This window comes from Rhipicephalus sanguineus, chromosome 4 (assembly GCF_013339695.2).
Source record: "Rhipicephalus sanguineus isolate Rsan-2018 chromosome 4, BIME_Rsan_1.4, whole genome shotgun sequence".
NCBI lineage: Eukaryota > Metazoa > Arthropoda > Arachnida > Ixodida > Ixodidae > Rhipicephalus > Rhipicephalus sanguineus.
The window spans coordinates 42,019,491-42,031,879 of record NC_051179.1 but is presented as its reverse complement, the minus strand read 5'-3'; the positions used below and the strand labels follow the sequence as shown (position 1 = coordinate 42,031,879).

Here is a 12,389-nt window from a genome sequence, read left to right as displayed (position 1 = left end):
ACTTTCCGTACCCTGCAGAACTCATCTTCTGTGGCGTCTTCTTCGCTCGGCGTTTCCCCGTCCTCCTGAGCTCATTACGCTTTGTGTTCGCGTCCCTTTCTCTATACCAACACGAACGGGCAAGCTCGCGCCCGTTTCGAGGAACTGTATCCTTTCCTGCAGACCGCCCTGATTAAGGGAGATAAAGGTCATAACTTACGGGACCGCGCTAGGCAGCACTCGCGCTCCTATTTAGCGTCCTGCGAAATATCAGTCGGCGCACGCACTTTATCATTGTGCGAACCAGGCAAGTATGCATGCGTCCAACGTCTCTCTGCGTGTGTGTACTCGTTTTAAGCAAACAGACCCGTCATAAGAGCTGGCAGAAAGGACTCGCTTGCGAAGTTGCCCTGTATTAAAGCATTCCCGAGAATACGAGTGACTTTTGTGCCGAGAAGGCGCCTGGTATTCCTCTACTTTGCAAAGTTATGGCAGTGTGTGTAATAAGATTGCTCTGTGAACTTATGACTCGATGTTGTCGCTTCCAGAATGAGCGCGCATGAGCCCGTATAGTTCCATAATTCGCCATCTCTTTCGATTGACTCTAGGGTCGTGCTCGGCTGCTGACCCGAAGGTCGCGGGTTCGATCCCGGCTGTGGACGGTCGCATTACGATGGAGGCGAAATGTAGAGGCCCGTGTACTTATATTTAGGTGCACCTACGTGGTCGAACTTTACGGAGCTCCGCTATGACATACCTCAGTAATCATATTGTGGTTTTGGCATGTAAAACGTATTTAAGAAATCAATCAAATTAGACTCACGTGGTCTAATTGGTTGAAGACGTCATCTTGGCGGAATCAGATATATTAAATTACACATTACACATTAAATGCGAATGCGCGTCATGGGGAAAGAAGAAGAAACTAGGAGGGAGAACGTGTACAGCTGACGGCGAACGAAAAACTACATGACGACAAGCGTGCGAAAACAATAGGCTAATCACTATCTCAGTCGTTTTGTTCCACCTTACCCGCTTCCCCCCTGCAAAAGATGGCTGCCCTCTCCCCCCCCCCCCTACAAGCGATGAAAATTGTTATTTATATATCCAACTAGCCAACTTGTGTAGTCCCAATTTCTGCAGGCCTCATTGACTAAAACTGTGATGTCAACATACACTCTCGGATGAATTGCGCCCTCTCCTTTCTTTCTTATTACGCCCTATTTCCCTTTTCTCCCGTGTAGGGTAGCAAACCGGACGCACACCTGGTCGTCCGCGATGCCTTTCCTTTTCCTCCTCTCTCTCTCTCTCTCTCATTTGATCACGCGATTGCAAAGAACGCAGCGCGCACGAAGTGCGCGCGGCGGGAAAAGCACAGCTGCGTGCTCATTATAGATAGCGAGGATCATCATTTTGACCCGCGGAAGCGATCTGTTCCTCACTTCTATGATACGTCTTCCTGCCTTCGTCCCCACGCTTTTCTTTTCTGTATTTCACTATCCCGTCCGCTTTGTAGCGGGCAGCGCTCGCTTTTCGAGCCGTGCTGCATGCAGCCGCTAAAATTGGGACGTCGGACGTGTGTACGCGCCGGCTATTATGCGACGAGGAAGGACGAGCGAGCGTAGCGGCGCACGCTTTCGCAGTCGCCGTCGGCGCGAACGTAAACAAGAACGGCTCGTCTTGTTCGTCTGCCGATCTCTCCGCGGATGGGGCGAGGGGGGACAGCAGAACGGGCGAACGGGTTTTCGCGCTAAATTAAAACACAAAGGACCGGGAACCAGGAAGAAAGCGTCGCGTCGGCTGCAGGCAACCCTTCTCTCGCTCGCTCGCTCGCTTTGGAGGAACCGGGCTGCCGGTAATGCGGAGTGGATGATGATGACGTCGGGGCAGGCCGGAGATGTTTATTCGATCTGCTGGAGGCCTGGTGACGAGCGAAGCAAGAGGGTGCCTTAATCGAGTCGCGGGACTACGGTTGAAAAAAAAAAAAACCCGAGTTTAAATTAAGTTGTGGCAATAAACTGCATTTCAGTAGATAGAACTTTTAACGATATCCCCGGAGATGTTAGCCTGGTTTATCGCCTGGCTTGCTGCTCTAGGTTTCGGGTGATGACAATGATATGTACAGTCAAATGAACGAGTTGATTAGGGATTCATATTAATAACAGCGCAGCATTCAGCGCCCGTCCTGTTGTGTCTTGCTTCGTCCTTGTGTTGCTGCGCTGCTTTTCACGACAGTTTGCTACATGGGCATAGCCAGAAATTTTTTCCAGGGTGTGGTTCAACTATATTTTATGTATGTTTGTGCGTGCGTTTGTATGCGTGCGTGATGTATTGCACACGCAAAATTGAAAATTTTCATGTGGGAAGGGGGCGGGGGGTTTAACCCTCCTCCCCGGCTACGCCAGTGGTTTGCTGTATAGTTTCACGTCGCCTATTTACTACTTCGGGAATATGAAATAAGAAATGCTGGCGCACAGCTCACGACAAAAGAATAGCGAATTCGGACTTCAATATTGCCTCTCCAGTGTGTCTTCCTTCCTTTCAATGCTTCAGCTGCCGCGCTTCTCGCCTGTGGCGCTAAAAAAAAAAAAAAACGATTGATAGTGAAGAAAGTTTTCAAGTGACGACCGCGCACAAAGAGGACGTCGCCTTAGAGCATCCGTTTTTTCCCCGGCATTATGCGAAGAAGCTCTCCTTCGCAACCTCGCTTATCTTTTTCTTTCTTCTTTCGCTTAAGATTGGTTCCTAAAGCGACAGACTACTTTTCTTTGCTCATTTTCTCCAACAAACGTTGCGTCTTCGTCGCCCCGTACCGTAATCGTCTTTCTCTCATGAAAGAGCATTCTGATGAGAGGCGGGACCATCGCCACCCGGCCGGTTCAAAGCACCCTTGTCGCGTCGCATTCCCTTTCAACCTTATATTCGCGTCTTTCCTACCACTCTTCCTTCTTTTTGTTTCTTGTTTTCTACCCATTCAACTCCCCTCACCCCCACGCGCTCGCCTTGGGAGCCATTTAGCTGAAAGCGGAGTTTGTCGGTTGTTTCGCGGGGGCCGAGAACGCTTTTATATTTCCATTTTCTGCTCCGGAAAAAAAAAAAAGTCGCTGGGTCCTTCGCCCCTCTGCGTAGTAGTAGTAGCATCCCATGGGCGTCTTTTAAAGTTGGCAGCATCAGAAAAAAAGATAATCGAAATCCCACGGCAGCGACGCGTGAAACGCATTATGTACACTGATGGCTTATTGTCTCAGGGGTTGAGGAGAGTGGGAGGAAAGCGGTGCATATGGTAAGCGGAGATAGCGCGCTAAAGATGTGCTGCTGTAACGTAAATTAGCATATTGATTACAACCTGTCGCTCTCGGCCTCAGGGGCCTTTATTACAGCGCACGCCGCGGCCTTTGAAAAGGCGCCTAATTTGCTTACGTACCCGATACGTGGATACACGCGCTGTCGCAACTCTGCCGTTACTTCTTTGTGCGAGCTGCTTTTAACAAACAAAGCAAGCAGCACGGCTTTCTTTTTTTTTTTTTTTTTTGTCGATTTAGTTTCGTGTCTTATCGCTTGTTGAATGATGCTAGAGTAATCTGAGATCAGTGGTCGTGCTGTGACGATCAGAGCTAGTATATGAAGCAGTTGTACACTCTGAACACTTTCGTGACTGTTCGCCGTCATCTGAGCTTGTATATGTGAGCTTAAATTTGTTGATTGCAAAATAGCAAAAGTTACAATACCGAACTTAGTACACTCAATCCCCCTAAACTAATGGGTGTGAGATAGGTCATCCGCGAGCGCCCTATACTGAACGAGTCCAGTGACTGGAAGGATGGGAGTAGTCAATTAAAAATGCGCTCAAGCCCCTCCCCTCCCCCTTGGGCCTTAGCCCTTAGCAGCCCAGCATTCATTTCGTTCCAGATATGTACTGGAATAAACCTTGCGTAAGCAGACTTCCAAACTTTGACGATAACATTGACATACTTCTTTTGTGTATGCGTCACTCAATGCACAGCTAGTCCAACTTGACCCCGGGCAAATGGGAAACCTACGCCACTGGACAGGCCGATCTTGTTTGGGCCATAGCGATACGATTGCGTTAGTGTCAGTTACGCAACGAACCAGTTTCTCGACGCGCGCGGTTTCCTTTGACGACTGCGAAACGGGGGAAATGCCGTGCGCGTAGTAACGACCCCGAGGTCAGAGGAAAACGTTGCGCGCGTAGGCGTACAGCGGTTGATCCGAGCTAGGCTGCTCGCGCTGACGCGTGGGCGAGCAGCGGCCAACGTACGCTTCAAACGGGGCGGCGCCCTCCGTGACAAGGTTGCAACCTCGATGGCGTATACCCGCCTTCCGCAGCAGTAAACCAGTCTCGTGACGACTATCTACGCAGGCCTTGTTCCGCGGTGACGGCTCAGGCGAAGAAACGTCCGCAAAATAAGGTTAAGCTCTCTCTTTCCCGCTACCTTGCCGATAACTATATACGTAAAGGGAGAAAATTGAGGAGCCCTCGCCCTATCGGGAAAATGGGGGCAAGCGAAGCTTGGTGTGGGCGTGCCTCACGTACTACTTTTCTCTCTCTCGCTCTCTCTCTCTCTTTTTTCTGACACATTGCGCAATGCTCCCTCCTAACTTTTTCCTTCCTCCATGCTGGGAATCGGACCTTTACCCATGTGCTTAGCAGCGCTACGCTTCAGTTGCTGCAGGCAACAACGACGGTCGTGCGCTCATATCCAGGCAGCAACGGAAATGTGGCAACACGAAATGACAAATCTCCTCGATAGAAGATCATATTGACATATCAGATACGGCTGATCGCCGACATGCCCACGATCGGGAGAGCGTCAATTATCGGAAAAACGGCGCGTACAAATACGCATGCGACTGGCGCACCTTCGGCGGCCGCATTTCTGTACGCTCGCCGGAGCCGGGATTTTTTTTTTTTTTTTTTTTTTTTGCGTGCGACGCCGAAATCTGTCAGTTACGAAAGCTTTGCTTCATGAATCGAGCCTACCACTCCTCACGCTTAGACGATAAATCGCGAATGATATATGCAAGCGCCATTAATTTCCGCTTGCTCATACGGTTAAGCGCCGAAGCGTCTCGTCCTTTCCGATGATGATGATGATGATGATGTAAACATTCCTCTATTAAAGTGCAAAGAAAACGGGGAGGGTCCCTGTTCCGGGACTCCTATGACAACCTCTGCGATAGCCACGCGACCACGCGTCTGCGACCTGCGACCACGCGTCTTCACCACGCTGATTTCTAGAAGTCGTCGTGCGCGCATGTGGACGCCATCCGTGTGCACGTGATCAGTTGGCGAATCGCACTCGCGAGCTTTCGATCATCCGTGCAGTGTAATAAATGGCTCGGCTTTCGCTTCTGCACTCGGACAGAAAAAGCAAGCTCGCAGCGTACGTACGCTTGCGTGCATCTGCCTTCCGTCCCCTTCCTCCTTCACCCCCATACCGTTCTAAGAAGGTGATTTATGGTTGGCTCTGCAAGGCAGAGCTCGAGGGAGGCGATCAGTGGACTCCCCTGTTCGGAGGCCCCACTTCTGGCCTCGCTGTACGCGAGCTCTTCGGCGTAGCTTTCTTATGTCGCAGCAGGCACCGCGTACTCGGATCTGATCGTTCTCTCGAAAGAGGACGTTGGTTTGTGACCCCTTAGGGCTCTCGGTGATTCACCGGACCCATCTGCTCTTGGTGGCTTCATGGTGGGCAAACGACAAAACGTGCCCGTGGGGACGAGCTGAAAATTTTAGGTTACCGTCCGCCCAATTCGGTCCACACCGCCCCCTCCAAAAAAACAAAAGACAAAAAAACAAATAAACAAACTGCATTTAGCTTTCTGATATTGCTTTGGATTCACATTTGTGTATATCAGCCCACATTTAAGACAGGGCATTCGGGCCTATGACAGTACGTACTACAAATTTACAAAAAAAAAGCACATTGCAAACAACTCACTGATGGTGCTAATGAAAAGTTGGATTCAAATCTGTGTCTGTATCTGAAAACTGTACGTACAACTTCGGTAATGCTCCGCCACATTTTTTTAGATGTTTCACAGGTTTCTGCATGATGCAGAGCAACACACCATTTTCTTCAACTCTTTTTTTTTTTCTGTACATTTGCTTTGCAACATATTCTTATGACGAAGAAAAATGTTGTTGTGGCTTAGTCAACGTGTTTAATGCTATCATCCAGTTCATGCACTGGCACATCTTGTTTTGTACTCGTAATTTCATTTGTATTTCACTCAAGCGGTTACGTGTTTATCATTCAGCCTTCTACATTTTTGATGCAATGTTCTGAGACAGCATCTTCCTGTTCTTGTCTTTCGCACAGGTGTGTACAGCAGCTCCGTGGAGTCCGCATCCTTCCTCAGTACAGGCACACCACCGGCAAGGAAGAAGGGCTCCAGGGATAGCGAGCAGGATGTGAGTACAATCATCGAATCATTGGGGGCGAAATGCATGGAGGTTTACTTTCTTAAGTGCGTCTTGCTGCCATTGGCCATCCGCCAGTTTGCTACACTCGGTTACAACATAAGAATAAATGTCAGCTCCGCCCACAGCCATTTCTGCCCCTCCCACAGAGATTTTGCATAAATGCTCTGTCCAAATAGTGCGCACTCATTTTCGTGATGTCAAGCGCTTCTTGAATGTTTCAGATGGTTTCAGACAGACACACACTTGTGTCGCTAGTTTTAGGTCAGAAACTTGAACGTCCTGGTAAATTTTGTCAGGGATTCTGGCATCACTACTCGGTCAAACGTAATGTTTTCGGTAGTATCAACGAACCTTTAACTCTTAGCATGAGTAGTATTTACATTAGCCAAGAAAAAGTACTTCTGGTTCAAGCAGAAACCAGCTAGCACGACTGTTTCACAGCCTCTGCCCACTGCGGTACTGTGGGCAGAGTCTACATTTTTTCTCAGGTTCTAACTGAGCATAATGATTTGTCCGTTATCAGAATTGGCAGTAATTTTCTGTGAACAATTCTACTGCACGTACGTTGATTATGGGCCCAGATCCTCTCCTCCCTTTGATTCACAATTATCTAGTTGATGGAACTGCCCCACATAGTCGAAAAGATGAGGGGAGTTTACCTATGGGTGCTCTCAGCATGTCTTGGACCTTAGCAGATGGAACAGTTTCAGTGGGATGTTATGGACACCTAGGTACCCTCTGGGAGTTAAGAAATGCGCAGCAATCAAGACTTCATTTGTTTGCAGTAATTGTTGTTAAAACGTTCAAAAATCTGTCTACTCAGGGGATCTGTCTACATTTGTTGCACGCCCGTCTCTCATTATTTATTCTCAGCTACAGTTTTACCTCGTTCTAACGATATTGAAGGGGAGCCGCGATTTGCTCATTATAACCAATATTTCATTGTAACCACAGCAGACGTTTAGTGAAAATATTAGGCACTGTACGTACCCAACACAAATAACGGGCGAAATAGCATCTCGCAGGCAGGTGTGCCAAAGCGCTGTGTGCATTGGCTGCATGCCATGTGCAGCGTGCGCATGATGCACCGCCCAACTCTGCATGCGTTGCTGGAGGATGCGTGGCGGGAGTTTTGAACTGCTAAACACGATTGTCGCGTTGCGCATCGTCGCAAATCCGCGTTGCGCACTGTCGGGACATTGGCTCAAAATTTTATTTCCTAACATAATTTGTCCGTTATATCTGTAACACGCAAATTTTACCTTGTCAAAATGAGGTTTTAAATACATTGGGTCCTGTGCGGACTTTAAAGGGTAATTACAATTTGCTCGTTATATCCATTAGTTTGTTATAGCCCGTCTTGCTATAACGAGGTTTAACTTTATTACTGTGTTTCGATCTGTGCCAGGAGTCGGCCCAGGAGGCATCCCCATCAGAGGCGGAGATGCTGACGATGTGCAAGTGCATCGTGAGCAGCATCATAGAAAGCGAGACAGCGTACGTGGACTGCCTTGACACCCTGAATCAGGTAAGCAAGCTGTTTCAATTAACAACATCTTAAGTGCTGGTGCATCTCAACTTTCTGCAGTGGACTAGCGCCTATAACGTTGCGTAGGAGGTAGAGGGTTTGATTCCCCTCCGCAACAGCCTCATTCTATGCGGTTAAATGCAAGATTTAAATGCACATCAAAGAATTTCACGTGATCAAACTTAATTCACGGTCTCTCCACTGTGACATGGATTATAATCGTCTCGTGGTTTCGGCACTCAAAGCCCCGTAATTTACTTAATTTTAGTTTATGCATGTCAGAGCTATGTGTAAGGAACACTCGTAGTCCTGTTTATTGCATGTACGTACGTATAAATTCAAGGTAAGGGAAGAAAGGGATTTGTGTAGTTGTTTCCCGATTTTGGTGGTATTTCAAAGCTGCTTTACCGGCACTTGTTCAATGAGAGGCCCTGTCTATTGCTTCATTTTTCAAATTATTTCGTTTGCACCAATGCCCTCACTGAGAGATATAATTGTACAAAACTAGCTTAATAGATAAGATAGTGCGGCATTGTTCCTGCATAAGTCATTTTCCTTTTCTCTTTCTTTACTCCCATTCTTGTGTCTTCCATCTTTTTTTTTTTGCCAGATGTCCGAGGAAACGGTGCTTCTGTGTCTTGGAAAGCGAACTGTTTTTTACCAAACCTTAAATTCACAATGAGTCCCTTTGCCATTTGTCAGCTTATTAAAATTGATTGCTATGCCTGCTTACACTTTCACAGAGAATTGTTTATATAATGCACTGGCTTGATAAAGCATACCATTACTTGTGCATACGTAGAATTATTTTTCTTTTTCATCATTCGGCAGATATGCTGCACCATTGTTGAAGCAAGCAAACCATTGACCTAAGCTTAGAAATATACTACAAATGCGCATATACTAAAGCTGGAAACACATGTATGCTTCCAAACACATGCGGGAGTGCGTCTGGTGACCAAGTGAAGCCACGCTGTAGTTGCGTATGTCTGGGGCTTCAGGTGCGCGTGGGTGAGCGTGAATCTCCCCCGATATCAGACCACAGCAAATGTTTGTATACCCAGCATGTTCTGACATGGCTGTGCCATCTGCTCATGTGCAGCCTCCTGAGCAAGCACACAGCCGAGTACGTTTGGTATCACACACGGTGTTCAGGTTGCATTTATTCCTGCTGCTTTATTGCGAGTGTGACTATGATACGTGCATGAGCAAAGATGCCTGTCCAACAAATTTTTTTTGTTTTCCACAGTATGCTCGTGCACTGACGAGTGCCATTGGGACCAACCAGTCGGTGCTGTCCAAGGAGGAGATCGACACCATCTTCTTCAAGATTGAGCAGCTGCACGAGACACACAAGAACTTCCGGGACGGCTTGCGCAGAAACTGCGAGAATTGGGACGCGAAGCCGACAATTGGAGAGAACTTCAAGTTCCTGGTGGGTACATCAGCTCTCTTGCCATTGCTGTAGCTCTTGTGTATGGTAAGAAATCGTTAAACAGGCAATGAATGTCGTTGGAGCGAACGTTTCGGCAAGGGGACTTGTATTCATCCCTAGTCGTTTCTTGTCGAAACATTGGTTTCAGCAACAGTGTCCATTTTTAACGATTTCTTATAATTTCAAGCTTCCACCTTATGTTGAACCTGTCTTGTTTGGATTTTTTGTGTAAGTTTCACCTAGAGTTCTTCAATCATACAAGTTGTGAAACTCCTCATAGGTCCGACGTATCAAAATGCAAACTCGCCATTGGCCGAAATCACAGGGGTCTGCTAATTGTCGCGTAATCTGTTGATCAAAAAAATAAACTAATAAATGCTCACGACAATGCCAGCGCTGCATGTGGCGTTGAGCAGCTTGAGAGAAGCGCATGCAGGGGCATCGCCGTGGCGATTTAGTGTTTCATATTGCTGCTCCTAGATAGCGCGACAATCTGCTGGCCCCCGCAGAATTGGCCATGGGCACGTCCGGGTTTCGGAACGCAGTTTCGCAACTGGTATGATTGGAGAGCTTCACACACATTGAAGGATGGAAGTGCCCTTACCACACTTCTTGTAAGTCCGCAATTCTCGCTTCAGGCCTGTTTTTAGCATGTCAGAAAACTGAGAGCAAATGTGATGATTTATGCACACAAACTTAAGTTGTTGATCACAGGAACTTCAGGTTATTGCAAGCCACTTGTCAGCTGCCCTTGGCTGGAATTTCTGCTGCCCAGGGTGCACTCCTTCACTCTCCGATCACATAGAACTCTAGCGCTCAGTAGCAGCAAGGCTTTAACATTTCGTAGTGGAAGTGGGCACACCACAGCTTGTTTTTCATTGCATAGTGACGGCCTGCAAAATCCAGCTCCATGCGGTCTTGTATTGGAGGCCACAACATTATTTTTATATTTACAATAGCTTCTGCCAGATGGATGTTAATGTGGCATGCACTTGGCATGATGATGGTGCGTTTTCATGGTTACAGCACATTTCATGTGGCAGTGGGATTATGCAGTACCTTGTACATGGCCGAGTGTTGATTGAGAGTGCAAGTCTGAATTCATTTAGATGCAGTTGCGTTCAACATGCTAGCTGTGATGTACCTATGTGGAGGGGTCCTGGGAAGCTTTATGCATGTGTGCCCACAGTTTTGCGTGATGCCCAATCTTAAACAATGCTCCTGGCCTGCAGATGTTGATAACAACTTGGCCACTATTATATCAGGATCCGGGTGATGCAGGTAGTCTCTTCAGAACATGTGATTCTTGCTTTGATGTCATTTGTAATTTTCTCTTAAATGCAGGCGAGTCGGCTCGAAGTCTACAAGCTCTTCTTGGAGAACTATTCCAAGGCCATCGAGACTGTACGGCACTGTAACGCATCGAACATGAAGTTTGAGGAGCTGTTCAAGGTGAGATGGTCGTTTCTTTTGTTGAGAAAAATCTTATAACTAACCTCACTCTTGCACTGAAGCAGGTGGCTTGCCCCTTTTGTATTCACTGATTGATTTTTCTTTTCCTTCCAGACTATAAAGTTAAACACGTCAAAGGGACAGCCAGCCACGCTAGAAGGTACTTTTGCATTGTCTGACCTAGTTTTGGTGTTAAATTTAAGTGCCGATAAGGATTGACTTAGAAAAACAAGATTTTATGACATCACACAGGTGTGGCATTTTCTCTTACTTGCAGTTTGAGTTAGGTTCGTGATTGAGCAAAGACTGTCAAACACATCTGGTGACTGTTAGTCTGCACAAGTCATCCCTAGGATGAGAGTTTATGCATTGTTAAGGTTAAAGTCAATAGATTGGAATAGAAATTCAGAGCTAGCATTTTATGCCATCTTACAAAGCACTGCAATGATCTCCCTATGTTGCATGGTTGAATACTCTAGTGACAATTATATTGAAGTGGGGCTATGTCGTTGAGCTAGTACCAGAACGCAGTGCTGGAGTGACAAGTCATATCCTATATTTACTCTGATATCTCAATTGTTAAAGGGGCCCTGCAACACTTTTTTAGCATGGTCAGAAAACGCTACCGATTGGTAGTTGAGGCTCCTGAGAACACGCAAGCCAAACATTATAGCACAGCACACGGCCTGGAATTTGCAATGAATTCTCAAATCAGCTAGGAATTGCACCCTCTTCTCTCTACAAATGATGCCGTATATAACCAAAATACTGCACCATATACTCAAAGTCCACGGCCGTTGGCTGTGGCTGATTTGAGCATCGTAAGCTGCATAGTTACCGTTGCCTCCGCAGGATGTCGCCATGTCACGTGCCTGTGCATGTGCTCACGATCACACTAAAAGTTAGCCGTGCCTTCGAAGAAAAAATGAAAAGAAAGTGCTCAAGGTCAGGGTGCACGCTGACTAAGGGACGCATCTTCTTGCCCCCTTGTCATCCTCCTCCCTGCGTAGCTTTCAGCGCACTCGTTGGTACGAGAGGAGGGAGAAAGCGCTTAAGGCATGCGGTAAATTCCTACAACTCCACTCGTACTTGACAGATTCTAAAAATTTTTGCGGAACTCGATTCGTGAGGCAATAAGCCCTTTTGATGAAGCTGTTAGACGATTACTTGGAAAAGTGTTGCAGGGCCCCTTTAAAGCACAGTTTTCGATAATGTTTACATTTTTCATGTTCCTTGGTATTAATCTATCATCATGGCCTATATTGTTATTTGCCTTTACTTTATTATCCCTTTGATCTTTCTGTACACCAACGTATCTCTCATTACAGATTTGCTCCACAAGCCAGTGGCAAGGGTGCAGAAAAATGCCTTGGTTCTTCATGTGAGTTTTATGTCGATTGTTGGGGTTGTTTGTGACATATTGTGCATCTATTCTAGTTCTAACTCTTTATTCATAACCCAGTCACAATTTGTAATTTCTTCATCATTGAGCGCAGCTTGCTTCTGTGACTTCCATGTTAAGTGACTGACTTTCTTTTTTACATCAAGAA

The 12,389-nt window shown here is 46.8% G+C and overlaps 1 protein-coding gene across 1 annotated transcript in view; it reads left to right on the top strand.

Moving 5' to 3' along the window:
* The window catches only part of LOC119389822 (active breakpoint cluster region-related protein-like), a 163,328-nt gene that overhangs the window by 122,071 nt on the left and 28,868 nt on the right, over positions 1–12,389 (top strand). Inside the window, 6 exon segments of the mRNA XM_037657218.2 lie at positions 6,321–6,412; positions 7,833–7,952; positions 9,202–9,387; positions 10,732–10,839; positions 10,954–10,999; positions 12,168–12,220. Of these exon segments, the coding sequence (XP_037513146.1) occupies positions 6,321–6,412; positions 7,833–7,952; positions 9,202–9,387; positions 10,732–10,839; positions 10,954–10,999; positions 12,168–12,220 (605 nt within the window).